The 16,324-nt window shown below is 42.8% G+C and overlaps 1 protein-coding gene across 3 annotated transcripts in view; it reads right to left on the bottom strand.

Moving 5' to 3' along the window:
• IGSF21 (immunoglobin superfamily member 21) overlaps positions 1-16,324 on the bottom strand; it is a 298,172-nt gene that overhangs the window by 200,583 nt on the left and 81,265 nt on the right. For all 3 annotated transcript variants that reach the window (XM_033921577.1, XM_033921576.1, XM_033921578.1), the window contains one exon: positions 12,490-12,602. In XM_033921577.1, coding sequence (XP_033777468.1) covers positions 12,490-12,513 — 24 coding nt within the window. In that variant the 5' untranslated portion in view covers positions 12,514-12,602. The remainder of the gene's footprint in view (positions 1-12,489; positions 12,603-16,324) is intronic.

Below are 16,324 nucleotides of genomic sequence, written 5' to 3'. Positions count from 1 at the left end.
ACCTGAATGTAGAGGATGACACAAGGACAAATTTGCAGGAACTCAATTTTCCCATCCTATTCTTACAAGTTTTGTCGCTTTCCCTGTCCCTGCCCCATTCCTGTAAGCTCTGCTTTAACTGCACAAGCCTCAAACACTTATGATTTTAAAGCATTTGAGGCTTGTGCAGATGAGGACAGAGCTTGCAGGAATGCGGCAGGGACAGGAAAAGAACTCTGGGATAGGAAGAAAAAAATGAGTTCCCGCGGGGACAGGGAAAAATTTGTTCCCATGTCATTCTCTACCTAAATGTAAAAACCACTTATAAGTGGTATATAAATGCTAAAAATAAATAGATGATAAATTGGATGTCTTTAAGATGATTTTTTTCTCACCCTAATGGTGAATGTTACAAGTCCAGAGGTGTTTGCTAGAGAGAGAGAGAAAGAAAATTGAGCCAAGAATTTGCAAGACCACCTGTAAAGATGATCTCGTCAAGGACTTGGGACTGGTGACAATATTCATCTGGATGGGGGTCCCCCAGGACAAGCTTTCAACCCACATATCCCAACTGTATTCTATCACATATTGAAACAGCAAAATTTCTGTTCCATATTTAGACCACATCGTCTTGACGTTCAGTAAATTCCATTACTTGGTGGAAAACAGGATTCCCAATAACTTTCACCAAATAGGCCAATAACTCTCCAGAGCTGTTGATCCAAATCATTATTGTTCAACGGAGGGCTTACAGAAGTGAACATGGGAGGAGCAATACTTTCATCAAAGGTTTATTTACTATCAAGACAACAGAAAAAGCGATATAATATTGAATATATTTAAACATGGATGTTGATGAACATAAATTGAAAGAACAAGATGAATTATTCATTGACTTAATTGTCTCAACTGGCACCCTGGACTCTTGACCAGATGGTTGGAACAGTCTCCCGGAAGAGGTGGTAGAAACAGAGACTGTGTCTGAATTCAACAGGGCCTGAGAAAGAGATAATGGTTACTGCGGATGGGCAGACTAGATGGGCCATTTGGCCTTTATCTGCCGTCATGTTTCTATGAACTCCCACATGACTTGCTCTAGTGAATAAGGCGGACAAAGGAAATTTGAATAAATGATAGGGTTAACTCAGATTATTACAACCTCCCTTAAGAAAGGCTTCAAACTGGTTATAAGGAAATCCTCTTTGAACTCAGATAACTGGTCTATAGTTTTCATCTAATCTTTCCTATGCTCACAGTCAGTGGCTCTACAGCTCTGGGTTTCTTCGGTCTGCACAGAGATCATACTTCCCTATCAATCAGGATTTAGGGCAAGTCAAAGCCGTGAAACTGTCCTGGTGTCGCTTACTGACGATTTACATCATGCTTCACTTCTCATATTACTGGATTTATTCTTTTGGCATTCAAGATTGTGAATCATGACCATTTATTGGAGAGATTAAGTGGTGTGGGCTTGGGGCAGGGGGACGCTGTTAAGAAATGGCTCCATTTGTGCTCTCAGGAAGTGTCCAGATGAATTATTATCCTGAGATTGTGGGGTCTCCCAGGGCTCGTCCCCTTTGCAAATTTTGTTTAATGCTCTTCTCTAAACACTTGGTGACATTGGGAGGCAGTGACGGCTTAAAAGCAATGTTTGCACTCAGTGTCGGAATGAATGACAAGAAAATGAAAAGTAAAATGACAGGAACACTGAGACATTACGGGCTGTGCTAAGATTCATAAAACTGCTTTAGATCTGAAAGATCAGCTCAATCACTCAAAAGTAATCTACAGCTTTTAAAAGGTGCCATCGTTTAAGTGACAGAATTAAGAGGTAGCCTGATTATTCTCTAACTGCACTAATCCATAATTGCCTTTATAGAAGACGAGTATAAGTTGGCATCAATGTGCCCAACATTAAAACGCAAAGATTTACAACAGATCCATAGCTGGCAGGAATGTTTAGTGCCTAACTTTGATTTTCACCCACACAAATGGCAAAAGGTGCTTAAATTTAGACGACCGATAGAGGGTTGCAAATTGTAACCACATCACAACCTTCCTCCAAAACTGCGCTGGCTGCTGCACGGTACCTTCCACTGTCAAATTTAAAACTCTGGTCTTGAAAATCAGACAGAGTATCCAAAGAATAAGCTAGCATGCTATACACTTTCACGGTCTCTAAGGTCATCTTAAATACATCACTATCTATACCCTTTTCAAAAGAAATTGCACACTAAGACACCCACGAATGAGCCTTCTCAGGAGCAGACCTCACTCTCTCGAACTCACTCCCAGTGGGGGCTACATCTAACTCACGGCTACCGACTCCCAACGTAGTCATGTAGTTTTTCAATGACGAGTGGAGAGTTCCATCTTCCCCACGACCAAAAGAATTTTGATGAGCTCAATCAAAAGTCAAACAAATGATGACTTTTGCTTATGATCATGAAGGCATCATCATCACAGACAAAGTTTCATGTGGAAGAAGTGTATTATCGTGATTTTTTGCAAAATATGCGCATGACCCGACATCAGTTGCTCTTGGCTGGGCCACTCATTTTTCACGACAACGCTCGCCCGCACATAGAGAATGTCATTGAAATACGCCTGAGAGGTGTTACCTCATGCTCCATATAGTCTAGACATGAGACCACCAGCCGTTGATCTTATTCCAAAGTTGAACCAACCTATGTGTGGACATTGTTTTGCATCTTCCGCCGGTACCCGAGCCATTCGGCAACTGAACTAAAACAGTGTCTTGGATGGAATAATGAAGCTTCCCAGATGTTGGGACTCGGTCATTGCAAAGCAGGGAGACTATATTGAAGGATTGTAAAGAAATACTTAAAAAAATAAAACATGTACATTTAAAAAAAATTGTGTGCATTATTTATGAAATGACCCTAATATTAGTTTCTTTGTCTATTCCCCCAACTTTTAATTAATTTTTTAACCCTGTAAAAATGTAAACCGCTTTGGTATGCAAAGCAGTATAGGAGTCAAGACATAATAAACTTGAAACTTGAGGGACCTAAGGCTATTCTTTCAGTTTGGGTCTTCTCAATCTTCACTATGCTGTTCTTATGTTCTTACATGTATTATCTTGGTAATGCCAGAATCCTATAGAAAAGGCAAAGCATGCAGAAGACTCAATGTCAGTGTAAAGTCAGGGTGAATCAGTGGAATGATAAATTCAGGATTGGCTAAGATACTGTTGCTGTTGTTAATATCACCTAGAGGAAGCAGCTTAGCATTTGAGGAATTAAGACTAATGAGCAACAGGGCAAACAGCTAGAAAGGAGATGGAAGAACAGCTCCCTTGAGAATTTGTTGAAATGCAAGGAGCACTTATCTTTTGCACGTTATCAATTTATAGGCCAAACGGGAGTTAGTTGCCAAAAAACTTACTTTGGCAGGAACAGATGGCAGAAATTAGTAGACAAGAAAGCTCCATAGCACCAATAATAAACTTTGCATCAGTGAGAAAAAGCTGGTGAATAGAAGCAAATTCATAATTTTATTTTAAGAAAGATCTAGAAGATGAAATATATCTTAATATAGCAACCTCATAAATGCCAAAGGGAATACTTTCATGGAGTTCATACGTCAAACATCATGCATAGTGCGTTGTAATGTGCAGAGCACAGCAGGTAAAAACCCTAAACAGAGGTACAGAGGATGTAACCTGCGGCAGGTACAACTGGGCAGACTAGATGGGCCCTGGTGGTCTTTATCTGCTGTCTGTTACACCATGGTGGAACCAGCCCTCAAAATGGGTGGGCACAATGTCTTCTCTACAGCCTGTCCCCCGTTCTACACCTCCCTTTTCACCTGCTGCCTCTCCCTCACACTAGCTCACCTTAAAATATTAAATTCTTGATCTGGTAGGAAGCCCCAAGTCCCACCAGTTGAAGACCTCCTCAAAACGCACACGGTTTTAGCAAGCTGGCACTTGGCGCATGCTCAGTTTTTGTGCTGACTAGTGAAGTTCAAATAACACCAGTACAGCATGTCCAGTTTCAGCAAACACCAGAGCCAGTAACTGATTGGCTGCCGTGAACTCACAGCAGCCAATCGACTAGCAGCTCTGCATGGACAAGAGTGAAAGAAGGTCACTCCTGCCACGGTTCACCACTGGATCACTAAGGATTCTACAAGTATGCAGGGGAGGCAGGAAGTAGGTAAAAATTCTTAGAATTGGCTGGGACAGGAGACGGGAGGGATCCCTGCTGTTCTGGCCCTCCAGGACTTACAGCAGGCCCGGTGAAGGCCTAGAAGGCATTGGGAGGGAGGAGGAACAGGGTACAGAACCTGGCAGGGTTGGAGAGGGAGGGAGGGGGCTGGATACGGAGCTTGGCAGCTTGATATTTATTATACTGCAGTATTTTGATTTTATTGGGTTTTCTTTAGATTTTTTGCTTCATTTATTGCATACTGCCTAGAATGATGGATTCTGCTGGTATAGCTATTTTAAATAAACAAAACATAGAGTAAGTACATAAAAAGATAACTATACACCATGTATCATGACCATTGGCTTCAGGAATAAGTCCTCATCCTCAGACCCTAAACGGTTTGGGAGGGAGGGGATGTTTTCTGGTCCCAGTGACTATGATAGGTGCAAAATAGAGGTGGGTTCATTTCATCCAAAAATGAAGGCACATCCCTACTGCAGATGCCAAAACACAATGAAATGCATTTTCACATCCTTCATGCAAGAACAGCTGTCCTGTTCATTAAGCTACAGACCATCCCATAATCCTTATCAGTTACCACTTCCAGGGGATCCGGCAGATGGATTTTATTCAATATAGCCCACATTACTCCATATCAACTGCATCTTAAAACTCCCAAACATGAACATAAGGGCTGTCAAACTGGGACAGAGCAAAGGTCCATCAATCCCAATATCCTCTTTCCAACTGTGGCCAAGTCATAAGCATCTGGCAAGATGCTTATTCCAGAAATAAGCAGTGGTTTTTCCCAAATGCATCTTAATAATGGCTTATGGACTTTTCTTTTAGGAAATTACTCAAACCTTTTTTAAACCCTGCTAAGTTAACTGCTTTCACCACATTCTCTGGCAACGCATTCCAGAGTTTATGTTGAGTGAAAACATATTTTTTCCACTTTGTTTCAAATCTACTACTTAGTAGCTTCAATAGTCCTAGTATTTTGGAAAGAGTAAACAAGTGATTCACATCTTCCCTTTCTACTCCATTCAGTATTTGATACACCTCTATCATATCACCCCTGAGCTGAAGAGCTCTAGTCACTTTAGCCTTTCCATATAGCAAAGTTGTCCCATCCCATTTATCATTTTTGTCACCTTTCTCTGTATCTTTTCTAATTTCGCTATATCTTTTTTGAGATATGGTGACCAGAACTTCACACAGTATTTGAGGTGTGGCCATACCATAGAGCGATACAAGGGCATTTTCATCTTTGTTTTCCATTCCTTTCCTGTTAATTCCTAACATTCTTAGCAGCCGCCGCACATTGAGCTGAGGATTTCAACGTATCCTCAGTAATGACACCTAGATCCTTTTCCTGGGCAGTGACTCCTAACACAGAACCCAGCGTCACATGGCTATAGTTCGGGTTCCTCTTTCCCACTTGCTGACATTAAACGTCATCTGTCATTTTGACGCCCACTCTTCCAGTCTCAACCCTCTTGGGTCATCAGCAAATTGAGTTCTCTCACTAGTTATTCCCATCTCTAGATCATTAATAAATATGTTAAAAAGCAGAAGTTCCCTTCTCCATTTGCCGTTACTTGATGCCACTCTACCTTTGGCTGTGAGCACTTATGCGTACAAAATACCTGAAATGTGTCGCTCCGTGTAGAGCACCTGTTGCAGAATACTAGGTAAGTCACTATTTTTTTTTGGGGGGTGGCAACCTCCTCTTTTGCGCTGCCACCATTAGAGCTTCCAGATCAGGAATTTCATTGGCTAAATTATAAGCATTTGTGCACATAGACTTCCATTGTAAAAGTTCTGCTCCTTTATTGAGATTGCATTTCATTATTTAAACCACTGTAATGTTTATGCTGATGGGGGGGGGGGGGGGATTAAATTTTTCAGTTAGGATCCATTTGACTGCCATAGAAAAAAAAATGTGGTCGTCTTCTTCTGTCTTTGCCTCAATCTATACATCTAAATCCTTGTTGAACATAGTTGTTAATAGGAAGATTGAACAAATTGAAAATTTAAATCGTAGATTAAATATAAGAATTTTGAATTTTCCTAAATCCCTGGTGATGACTCCCATTGAATTACTGAAAAAATATTTGGTTGAAGTTTTAGGTTTCTCTCTTGAAAATATTTCGCCTGTAAATCATCTTTACTATCTGCCTGTGAAAAAAGAAACGGGATCTGAACCAATGAACCTACAAACAAAAACAGTTAATACCCCTTTAAATGTTACAGATATACTAGAATCTACTATTACAGAAAATACCGAAAGAGCGACTTTATTAGTGTCTTAGAAATTCTGTATATTTCCAGATGTTACCAGAGAAACTCAAGAACGAAGGAAACTATTTCGTGCCATGAGACCTGAAGTGGTTTTTTAGGTGCTTCATTTCTACTCTCCTATCTTTGCAAATGTATGGTAAAATATTTGGGGATAGAACAACAAAGGGCATTTATTGATAAGAAGAAATTGGTTCCTGGAAATGTTTAATGTAGTGAACAATTCGATTAGAACATGGGATACCTGTTAAGCCATGCCTCGATAATTGTTTTCTAGATAGAATAATCTCTTTAATTTCACTTGGGTTTTCTGATTCGACATAGGTTTAATTGAAGTCTAATAAAGATTATATTCTTGGCGCATTCTCATGTTCCAGGGCATCCTCTGGGGGAATGGATGTGTCCAACAAGGAAAAAAAGTGGACATGTTGCCCAACTGCTGAGGAAACAGAACCTCAACTGACATGTCAGTCTTATTTGGGTTGTATTAATTTGGGCTTTTTGCTCAACCTTTCTAATATGCCCAGAGCAAGTTACATTACAATTGAAGAGACACTAAGAAACTGCAGCAAAAGTGGAAACAAGTAGAAGCCGACAGATTGGACCAATTTTTTACGTTCCTTTTGAAGGCGCTGCACATTTTCGACACGCCAGCCAAATCTCTGGACACCGGAGGCGATGGCTTCTGTGCTGATGTGGCTCTGGAACTGGCTGGCATTGAAAGCCAATCCCCTCCCCTGTCCCGCGATGCAGCTTCCTAAGCTCTCACCTCTGTCGCTGGCCACTGCTGATAAGGCTAATCAAAATACAAGTAATCTTCTCTTAGACCTTTCCTTGAACGCAGTCATTTCAACCCCAAAGCAGCAGCCAAGGCTTGGAAAAAAAAGTCTCCATGGCAACCTTTTTGCAATGTTTAGCTCAGCATGTCCAGCTGATGTTTTGATTGTCCTGGGCTATTGCAGGTAGGGAGCCCTGGCTTTGTCTGCAGCAGGAGAAGCAGATGTTCAGCCTGTCTGACCCAAGCTGCCCCCTCCCCACCCAGTGGCTACTCAGTAGGAAACAATTTCATAGGCTTGTTCCAGAGCCGAGGAAATTAGGACCGTTTATGGGTTCAAAGTCAAAGGGGGAGGAAGCAGAACACTGAAGCTGGAGAAGAGTTAATGAAAAGTCTGCTGAGATATGACACTTGGGCCTGGTGCAGAAAGAAACCACAGGCAAAGCAGCGAATGCCAAGCAACATGGAAGACACCATCACCGATGAGCTCCAGGGTAGACTCGTAGAAGGCAAGTTTTAAAGGCAGACGGTGAGGGCCAGAATCTATAAATGGCACCTTGGCGCAGTTGTCAATCTCACCTAGCGTCGCTACGCATCCTAGACTAGGCACCAATTTATCATTCTGTTACATCCCTTCCAGATTCAGTACACTATGGGGCTCATAATCAAAAGTTTAAACCAGCCTAAGTCAGCACTTGGACGTCCTAATAGCAGGGACTAATTACTACTAATTAGTGGACTAAATTGTTTTAGCTGAAAAATCAGTCTGGCTGCTGTATTTTGAAGCAGTTGTAATCTAAGGAAGTGGTAAAACTTGGACTACTATCTTGAAACGGATCATATCGTTCTTAACTGTCTTAATCTAAAGAAAAACGGCTTCACCAAGGAATGAATCTGGGCTGCAAAACTGAGGTCAGAGTCTCTAATAAAGCTTAACACGTTAGATGTTCTCTCAATGTTTGTTGTTCTCCTGTTATCAGCACCAATTTGAGTTGTAGTTCCCAAACCAGAGCACCTTCGTCTTCCATTTGATCGACATGTTGAAATACCTACGTGGCATAAATGCTCATGAGGTGAGTCTCCTTCAATTGAAAGGAAACTCTGGAGTGAAGGGGTGTAGGATGAAGGGGAAAGGGGACCTCGGCAAATACCTTTTCACAGAAAGGGTGAGGAATGTTTGGAACGGCCTCCCAGTTGAGGTGGTAGAGATAAAAGGGGCAACATCCCGACTGTAGGTAGTGGTAGGCATCCTATTGCTGTCTAACCAGCTAATCAGGATGCACATTTTTTTAAAAAAGAAAAAAACCTGAAACAGGCTGCCTACTTTGTCGGCATCTGTTGAGCGTGCAGGGAGGGGCCTAGGGATGCTTAAGCGTGGGCATAGTTTCACCCAGAAGGGCCTTAGGTGAGCTTAAGTGGCCCTAGGCGTCTCCCTAGGGCTGGCCTACATTTCCAATAGACATAGCCGCTAAACTGATCGTGGCAAGGATATCTCCCTGCCATGATCAGCTGGGCGGCCAAAGCAGGGAACCCCTGAACCCCAGTTGGCAGGTAGGAGGGATGCCCATTCCCTTCCTCCAGCACCCCCCCATCCCAACTTCCCCAGCAGGGGAATGCCCACTTCCTCCTGCTGGAACCCCCAAAACAATCCCCGGCAGGAGGGATGCCCACTCTCTTCTGCTGGCACCTCCCAAACCCCCCACCCTCTTAAACCCTGACTTCCTACCCCCAAAAGTCCACCTGGACCCCCCATACCTTTATCAGTAAGGCTAGCTGGAGGGATGCCTACTCCCTCTAGCCGGCAGGCCCGCCTCTTCAGAATGGTGGGCCTTTCTCTTCCCAGTGCATCCTGGGATACATCAGGGAAGGCTCTAAGGCCCTGATTGGCCCAGGTACCTAATGCCCCTCCCATAGCAGGGGCTTTAGGCACCTGGCCCACCAGAGTCTTAGGCCTCCTTCCTAGTGCATCTTGGGATGCAATGGGAGTAGCCTAAAACTCCGATTGGCCAGATCCCTATGGCCACTCCCATGGATTCTGTACCGAATGCCTGTGTGTGATTCTCAAAAGCCGCTTAGGCGGCTGCTGAGACCAGGCGTCCTATACAGAATCAGGCCCAAAGAGTATTTGAATTCAAGAATGCTTGGGACAAGAATGTTGGATCTCCTAAGGAAGAGGAAGGGATAGGGGACGGCATAATTGGGTGGTATAGTCTGTCTGCCTTCACTTGTCTCTGTTTCTATGTTAACATGCTCTGTGCAGACACATTCAACATGGCACGATATCCCAGAGTACAGCAGAGTGAGATTAAACATATACAGGCAGACTGTGTGTGTAGAGAGATGAGACTGTAAAGAAAGAGCTCTATAGGTCTATGTCCATATGCACATGCACAACTCCATCTGTCATGCTTTCCTGGCAATCCCTTTATTCAGCACAACTGAGAGACTTATTAGAGCAAGGAATTGCTGTGTGTCCGACTTCTGCAGGACTGCAATGGCCAAACTTTGCACTTGGGAGAAAATCTAGGCATGGCCTGTTGAACTTTGCACCTCAGCAAGCTGGTAGGATGCTATAGTTAGCCATCTCTGATGGGGGGAGGGTTTTTTTCCCTTCCTTGCCAGTATAATGTTCCTTATGTTTGCACCGACTGTTCTATGATCCTGGAAAGTTTGTTCTTTCATTGGTTTGTACACAAAACACACTGGCTGCCAATGAAACAGGATTTCTTTAATAACTTCCTTTCGAACCTGCCCGTGGATTACTAACTATTCCCTCGTTGCGAATAATCGGTACCAAACGCCAGGACATCGTCCCCATAGTTGCTCCTGTACTTTGGAACTCTTTTCCTACGTATCTCCATGAGAGAAGCAAAAAACCTAGACCGCTTGAAAGGCCTTCTCAAGAGTCATTTATTGAAAAACTTAGAGCTCCTTTTTTCAAGCCGCGCTAGCGGGGTTAACGCACGTGATGTTTCATCACGCGCTGGCCTAAAAACTCCTGCCTGCTCAAGAGGAGGCGGTAGCGGCTAGCGTGGCCGGCGGTTTAACGCGCAGCTTGATCAAAAGAGCCCTTAAATCCAATACTTTTTCCTCCTTCTTCAACTCTCAAAATAGAAAAGGTACCTTTCCAGAACTATTATTCTTTTCTCTATCTTCCCCACTTTCCTTTCATGTTTGTTAAATTCGACCCGTCTCATGTTATTTTTATTTATTTATTAAAAAATTTATGTGGTTTCCATATCACATACATAGAATCTTGTTTCCCTACGATTATCACCTATAACATAGACGTGTCTAAACAACGTCATTAATCGCCCGTTATAAAGCACAAATTCAATCCATTCAGAAATACAAGCAAGCTTTAAATCATACATTGCTGTCAAAAAAATCTAAAAGGCCATTTGTTTTAAAATGCTTCTGTTATAATTATTTGTATTTTTATTTTAATCCCCTGTAACTCGCTTAGAAGCTCTGATTAGCAATGGAATCAAATTTTAATGAAAACGTGAAACTATTTTTGCTGGAACTGAATAAAGATATGATTCTCAGTGATCTGCAAGGATTCTCCCCTTTCCCTCCCTCCACAATGTCATTAAATGTGCCACATGTGACAGGAGATATTAGTTTTCCTAATAATCGAAAGAAGAAGCTTGTTATGTGGCCAATGTCAAATCGCCTTTTCTACTTCTCCTGGCCTGGTTTGATCATAGCTCTGGCAAAATAATCCAGCGGCTTCATCACTAGTAAAAACTGAAAGGAGAAGTGTGTGCTACGGATGAAAAAAGATGAAACTGTGGAGATTTCTTTGATGTCCTGTGGCGCCAATTTGCATCTCTTTGCCTCACCTCTCTACAAAAGACCTGCAATAATCCTCCTTCCTTCCCGAACACAGTAAATCTCTGAGAGGCAGGAAACCAGCGAGATATGAGAGGGATTAGGAGAAGCAGCTCAGAGCAGCAGGATCCTTGGCCAGGGCTTACACAACTGGGAAACAGCTGATTACCAAACTGAAGACTGAACACAGGCATGTAAGCAAGGCACCACAACCTCCACCACCACCGAACGGCACCACAACCTCCACCACCACCGAACGGCACTAGTACCTGGCCAAAATCCAAGGAATAGCAACATTCCATGCGACCAATCAAGGGCAAGCAGTGGCTTCCCCCCTGTCTTTCTCAATAACAGACTATGGGCTTTTCCTCCAGGAACTTATCCAAACCTTTCTTAAAACCAGCTACACTGTAGCATGTATAATATTTTGTAACATATTTCACTCTATAGAAAATTGTATGTAATACTGTATATACTCGAATATAAGTCGATTTGAATATAAGTTGAGACCTCCATTTTTCCTCCCAAATAGAAAGAAAAATGGTTGACTCGCATATAAGATGGGGGCTTAATATTCAAGTGCTCTGCCCTGCTAGAATCTGCACCCAGCACCCACACCTTCCCTCCCTCCCTCACTGCTCTGTACCATCTCCCTCCCTCCCGATGCCTTGCAGGCCTCCACCAGGCTTGCCACAGGACCCAGTGGTCTGGGATCCCCATTTCCTGTTGCAGCCAAATCCACCCCACCCCCCGCGCACCCCCCCTATCTCCCGTCCCAGGTGAATCCAACTCCCCCCCCCCCACACACACACACACACACCCACACAACTCCTCGGCAGCCTCGCGGTGGGACAGGAGGAATCCCTTCTGCTTCCTGTGCCAGACGAAATTGGCATCCACACCTCTGTCCCACCTCTCCCACATACCTTTTGGGTCCCATGTAGCAAGCCAGTGCACAGAGCAGGAACAATCTTCTTGCTCTCCCGCTCCATTCGAGGCCAATGGCTGATTGGTTGCTGTGAGTTCTCAACTCACAAAGGGGTGGTGGATTTGGCCAGGATGGGAGATGGCTCTTGCGGCAGGCCCTGTGGAGGCCTGCAATAGGTCCAGGAGGGTGGGCGGGTAGGCGATGGCCCGAATATAAGCCGAGACCCCCATTTTTGGGCCATTTTTTGGGCCCAAAATTCTCAGCTTATATTCAGGTAAATACTGTAATATGTTGGCTGTAACCCACCTAGAGCTCTAATTATTGATGATTCAGCAGGTACAACCCTGTCAACAATGAATTCATCAGACATTTCCTCCCAGACTACTGTCAGGAAATGGGATGTCTTTCTTTATGGGGAAGGGTGGCTCTCGGAGCAGACTTATTAAGAGAAAATAAAGCACTGGAGATGGAGGCTGCTGCCACTGGGAAATGCTTACCCGATACCAGACTATTTCTCGCATTCTGCCATCTGTCTTGAAGTTGCATTTCAGGGTCACGGCATCTCCTACTACCACAGGTGGGACGGGCTCTATGGTCACCGTGAGGTACCCTGCCAGGACAGAAACAGGAGACCAGATTACAGATGCTGGCCAATGGAACTTACTAGGGAATGCTCATTTGGTGTCATTTCTGGAAATTATAACATAACACTCCATTTGTATACCCCAAACACTTCACAATTCTATGCGGTTAACCTACAGAGAACTTTGATTTGATAGAATTACAAAATAACAATGGAAACATACATTACATCCACATTATTCCCCCATTAAGTGTTTTCTTTTAACATTTTTCTATCATGATTATAAGATACAGATGCTAGTAGCCTCTCCCAACTAGCTGCCTTAAAAGCCAACATCTGTTCCATATACAGTAAAACCTTGGATTGTGAGTAACTTGGTGAGCGATTGTTTTGCAAAACGAGCAAAATGTTTTATTAAATTTTAACTTGATAAATGAGCAATGTCTTGCATACGAGCACATATATGCACGGCATGTCATCACAACTGAGCCGAAGACATTGCGAGGTCTTGCAATACAAGTGCGCAGTGTATACGCGCGTCACAACTGAGCCAATGGTTCTTCTCTCTCGGACACGGGAGTGTTATGACTGTTTTAAATGTATTACACTACAGTATTTTCTATTAAAGTTTTTCGGTTGTGGAACGAATCGTCTGAGTTTCCATTATTTCTTACGGGGAAATTCGCTTTGACGCTTCGGATGACAAATTATGCCCGTAAACCAAGGTTTTACTGTATTTCAATTTAGCGCAGCCCCATAATAGAAAACAGAAAAATGGCAGAAAAACGTGAAAGGCGCCTTGATATACTGAAAGCAAATTGATCAGACAACATGCTGATAGGCCTTAGAGGGCTCCTTTTACAAAGCTGCGCTAGGGCCTTAACGCAAGCTAAATTGCCATGCGTGCTAGCCGCTACCGCCTCCTTTTGAGCAGGCGGTAGATTTTCAGCTAGCATGCGCTATAGCGTGCGCTAATCCGGTGCATGCGTTAAAAATGCTAGTGCACCTTTGAAAAAGGAGCCCAAAGTGTCTTATAACAAAATAAGGAATAATATGATCCATTTTTGTCAAATTAAAAACAATTGTACTGCAGAATTCTGAATTAACAGCAGTTTCCAAAATATTCATTTTCATTTGAATCCCAGAAAAGGAGAGGGAAACTGAAGCACACAGTAGAAATGGCTGAAAAGAAAAAAGCACCAGGGACCTCTGGAATAGGGACAGCAGAGAAATCTTTTATTGCAAGACACAACATGGGCCATGTTTCAGCATGAGAGATTGCATCGGGGGTCTGTTAAAATAATAATGACATACTATATATATATATATGAGCAAAATAATTACACAGAAATACAAAGCCATCAAACCTTCGAGCTAATAAAAAGACATATCTAGGAGATGAATAAACATTAATATTAAAAAGAGATTTTTTTAAAATTTTTTTTTAGAATTACCATAAAACACTGAGTGAAGTTGAAAAGCAGTTAACTTAGCAGGGTTTCAAAAAGTTATGAGATTCCTTTTGGCTGAGGGGAGATATGATTGAAGTCTGCAAAATCCTGAGTGGAGTAGAACGGGTACAAGTGGATCAATTTTTCACACTGTCAAAAATTACAAAGACTAGGGGACACTCGAAACTACAGGGAAATACTTTTAAAACCAATAGGAGGAAGTATTTTTTCACTCAGAGAATAGTTAAAAACCCTCATAGTTCAGTGCTTAAACCTTGCTTAAATCCTGATTGAGTTCTCTCAAAAGAAATCATGCTGATCTTAATCATCTTCTAATTGTTTAGCCACAAGCCCTTCCATTATTTTCACAAACATTAGAATATTAGCTATAGGGTGATAATTGCAGACTTGTGAAGGATCGACAGATAAAGCCTAGGCTTTGGAGAAAGACTGGAAATTAAAGGGCAAATATCCAGCTGACAATATGATTTAGAAAATTTCTTATATAAAGTATGGAACTCATCTATACTTGGAACCTCAAATGCAGTCATAGTCAAACTGGATCAGACTAATAGTCTATCTAGCCCAGCAGCCTGGATTCTCTACAAGGAGACCTGTTCCAGCAGTTGGTCATGGAACCCATGCGGGATGGTGGCCATACTGGTCTGAGGACTAGATGCACTAAAGCCTCCAAACATCTAACAATCGATGCTAAACTGGTTTGACTGGTTTAGCGACCAATCGTATTTATTTATTAAACTATTTATATACCTCATATAACTATGTGGTTTCCATATCACATACATAAAATCTTGTTTCCCTGCAATTACCACATATAACATAGACATATCTTAACAACATCATTAATCGTCCCTGTTATAAACAGGAATAGAGCACAAATTCAATCAATTCAGAAATACAATCAAACTTTAAATCATACATTGCTATCAAAAGAGTTCTAAAAGGCAGTTATCAACTGAAATATACCTTAGCATAAGAAGGCATTGACAAATAATTGAGTTTTCGGCATTTGTCGACCCAGTCCTCTTAATAGGCTCACCGCATGGTCCTACATTCACCATGCGGTCCTACATTCTGGCATACAGATCAGGTCATTAAAATTAAAACCAGGCATCCAATCAATGCTCTAAACTTGCATACCAGAATTGGGTCGGAAGGACCAACCTGGAAAAGCTGAGAAGTCTAGACCTGTCAGTAACCTGTCTTTTTTTATTTCAATTTTTTTTCTATGGAACAAAATGCTGTGCCATACTACTCCCTGCGACAACCCCAGAATCAAAGTTTGTGCTGAATCAGAACGTATGCAGGTAGGGTTAGTCTCAGTTAAGGCGCTGGCCTTTGACCAGAGGGCCGCCACGTGAGCGGACTACGGGGCACGATGGACCATTGTCTGACCCAGCAGCAGCAATTCTTATGTTCTTAAAAAATCAGCAGGAGTGATGCCCATTCCCTCCTGCTGTAACCCCCCGTGGACTAGCCAAAATTGGCATGAGGGATGCCCTTTTCCTCCTGACACTGAATTGACATTCCCCACCAGGACCCCCCCCCCTTCAAACCAATCCCTCTCCTCTCCTCTCCTTTCCCACTCCCCTTCCAAAAACAAAAAAGTTCAGCAGGAGGGATGCCCACTCCCTCCTGCTACCGGATGCCTCCCCATATCCCCTGAACCTGTACCTGTTGATGCAGTAGACAGCAGGAGGGAATCCCAGTTCCTCCTGCTCACAGGCCCGCCACTCCAATATGGTGGGCTTTCCTCTTCCTGGTGCATCCTGAGATGCACGGGGAGGGGCCTAAGACCCTGATTGGCTCAGCTTGGGGAAGATATGGTAGAGATCTACAAAATCCTGAGTGGATCAATTTTTCACTCTGTCAAAAATTACAAAGAGTAGGGGACACTTGATGAAGTTACAGGGAACTACTTTTAAAACCAATAGGAGGAAATATTTTTTCACTCAGAGAATAATTAAGCTCTGGATCGCATTGCCAGAGGTTGTAGTAAGAGCGGATAGTATAGCTGGTTTTTAAGAAAGGTTTGGACAAATTCCTAGAGAAAAAGCCCATAATCTGTTATTGAGAAAAACATGGGGGAAGCCACTGCTTGCCCTGGATCGGTAGCACGGAATGTTGCAACTCTTTGAGTTTTTGACTAGGGACCTGGATTGGCCACCATGAGAATGGGCCTCTGGCTTGATGGACCTTTGGTCTGACCCATTAAGGCTATTCTTATGTTCTTATAAGCCTTCCTCTAGACCGACTCCATCCTTTTTGGCCACTTGA

Source organism: Geotrypetes seraphini, chromosome 15 (assembly GCF_902459505.1).
Source record: "Geotrypetes seraphini chromosome 15, aGeoSer1.1, whole genome shotgun sequence".
In the NCBI taxonomy this organism is placed as follows: domain Eukaryota; kingdom Metazoa; phylum Chordata; class Amphibia; order Gymnophiona; family Dermophiidae; genus Geotrypetes; species Geotrypetes seraphini.
Note: the sequence above shows the minus strand (reverse complement) of the source record. Positions and strands in the feature narration are given on the sequence as shown.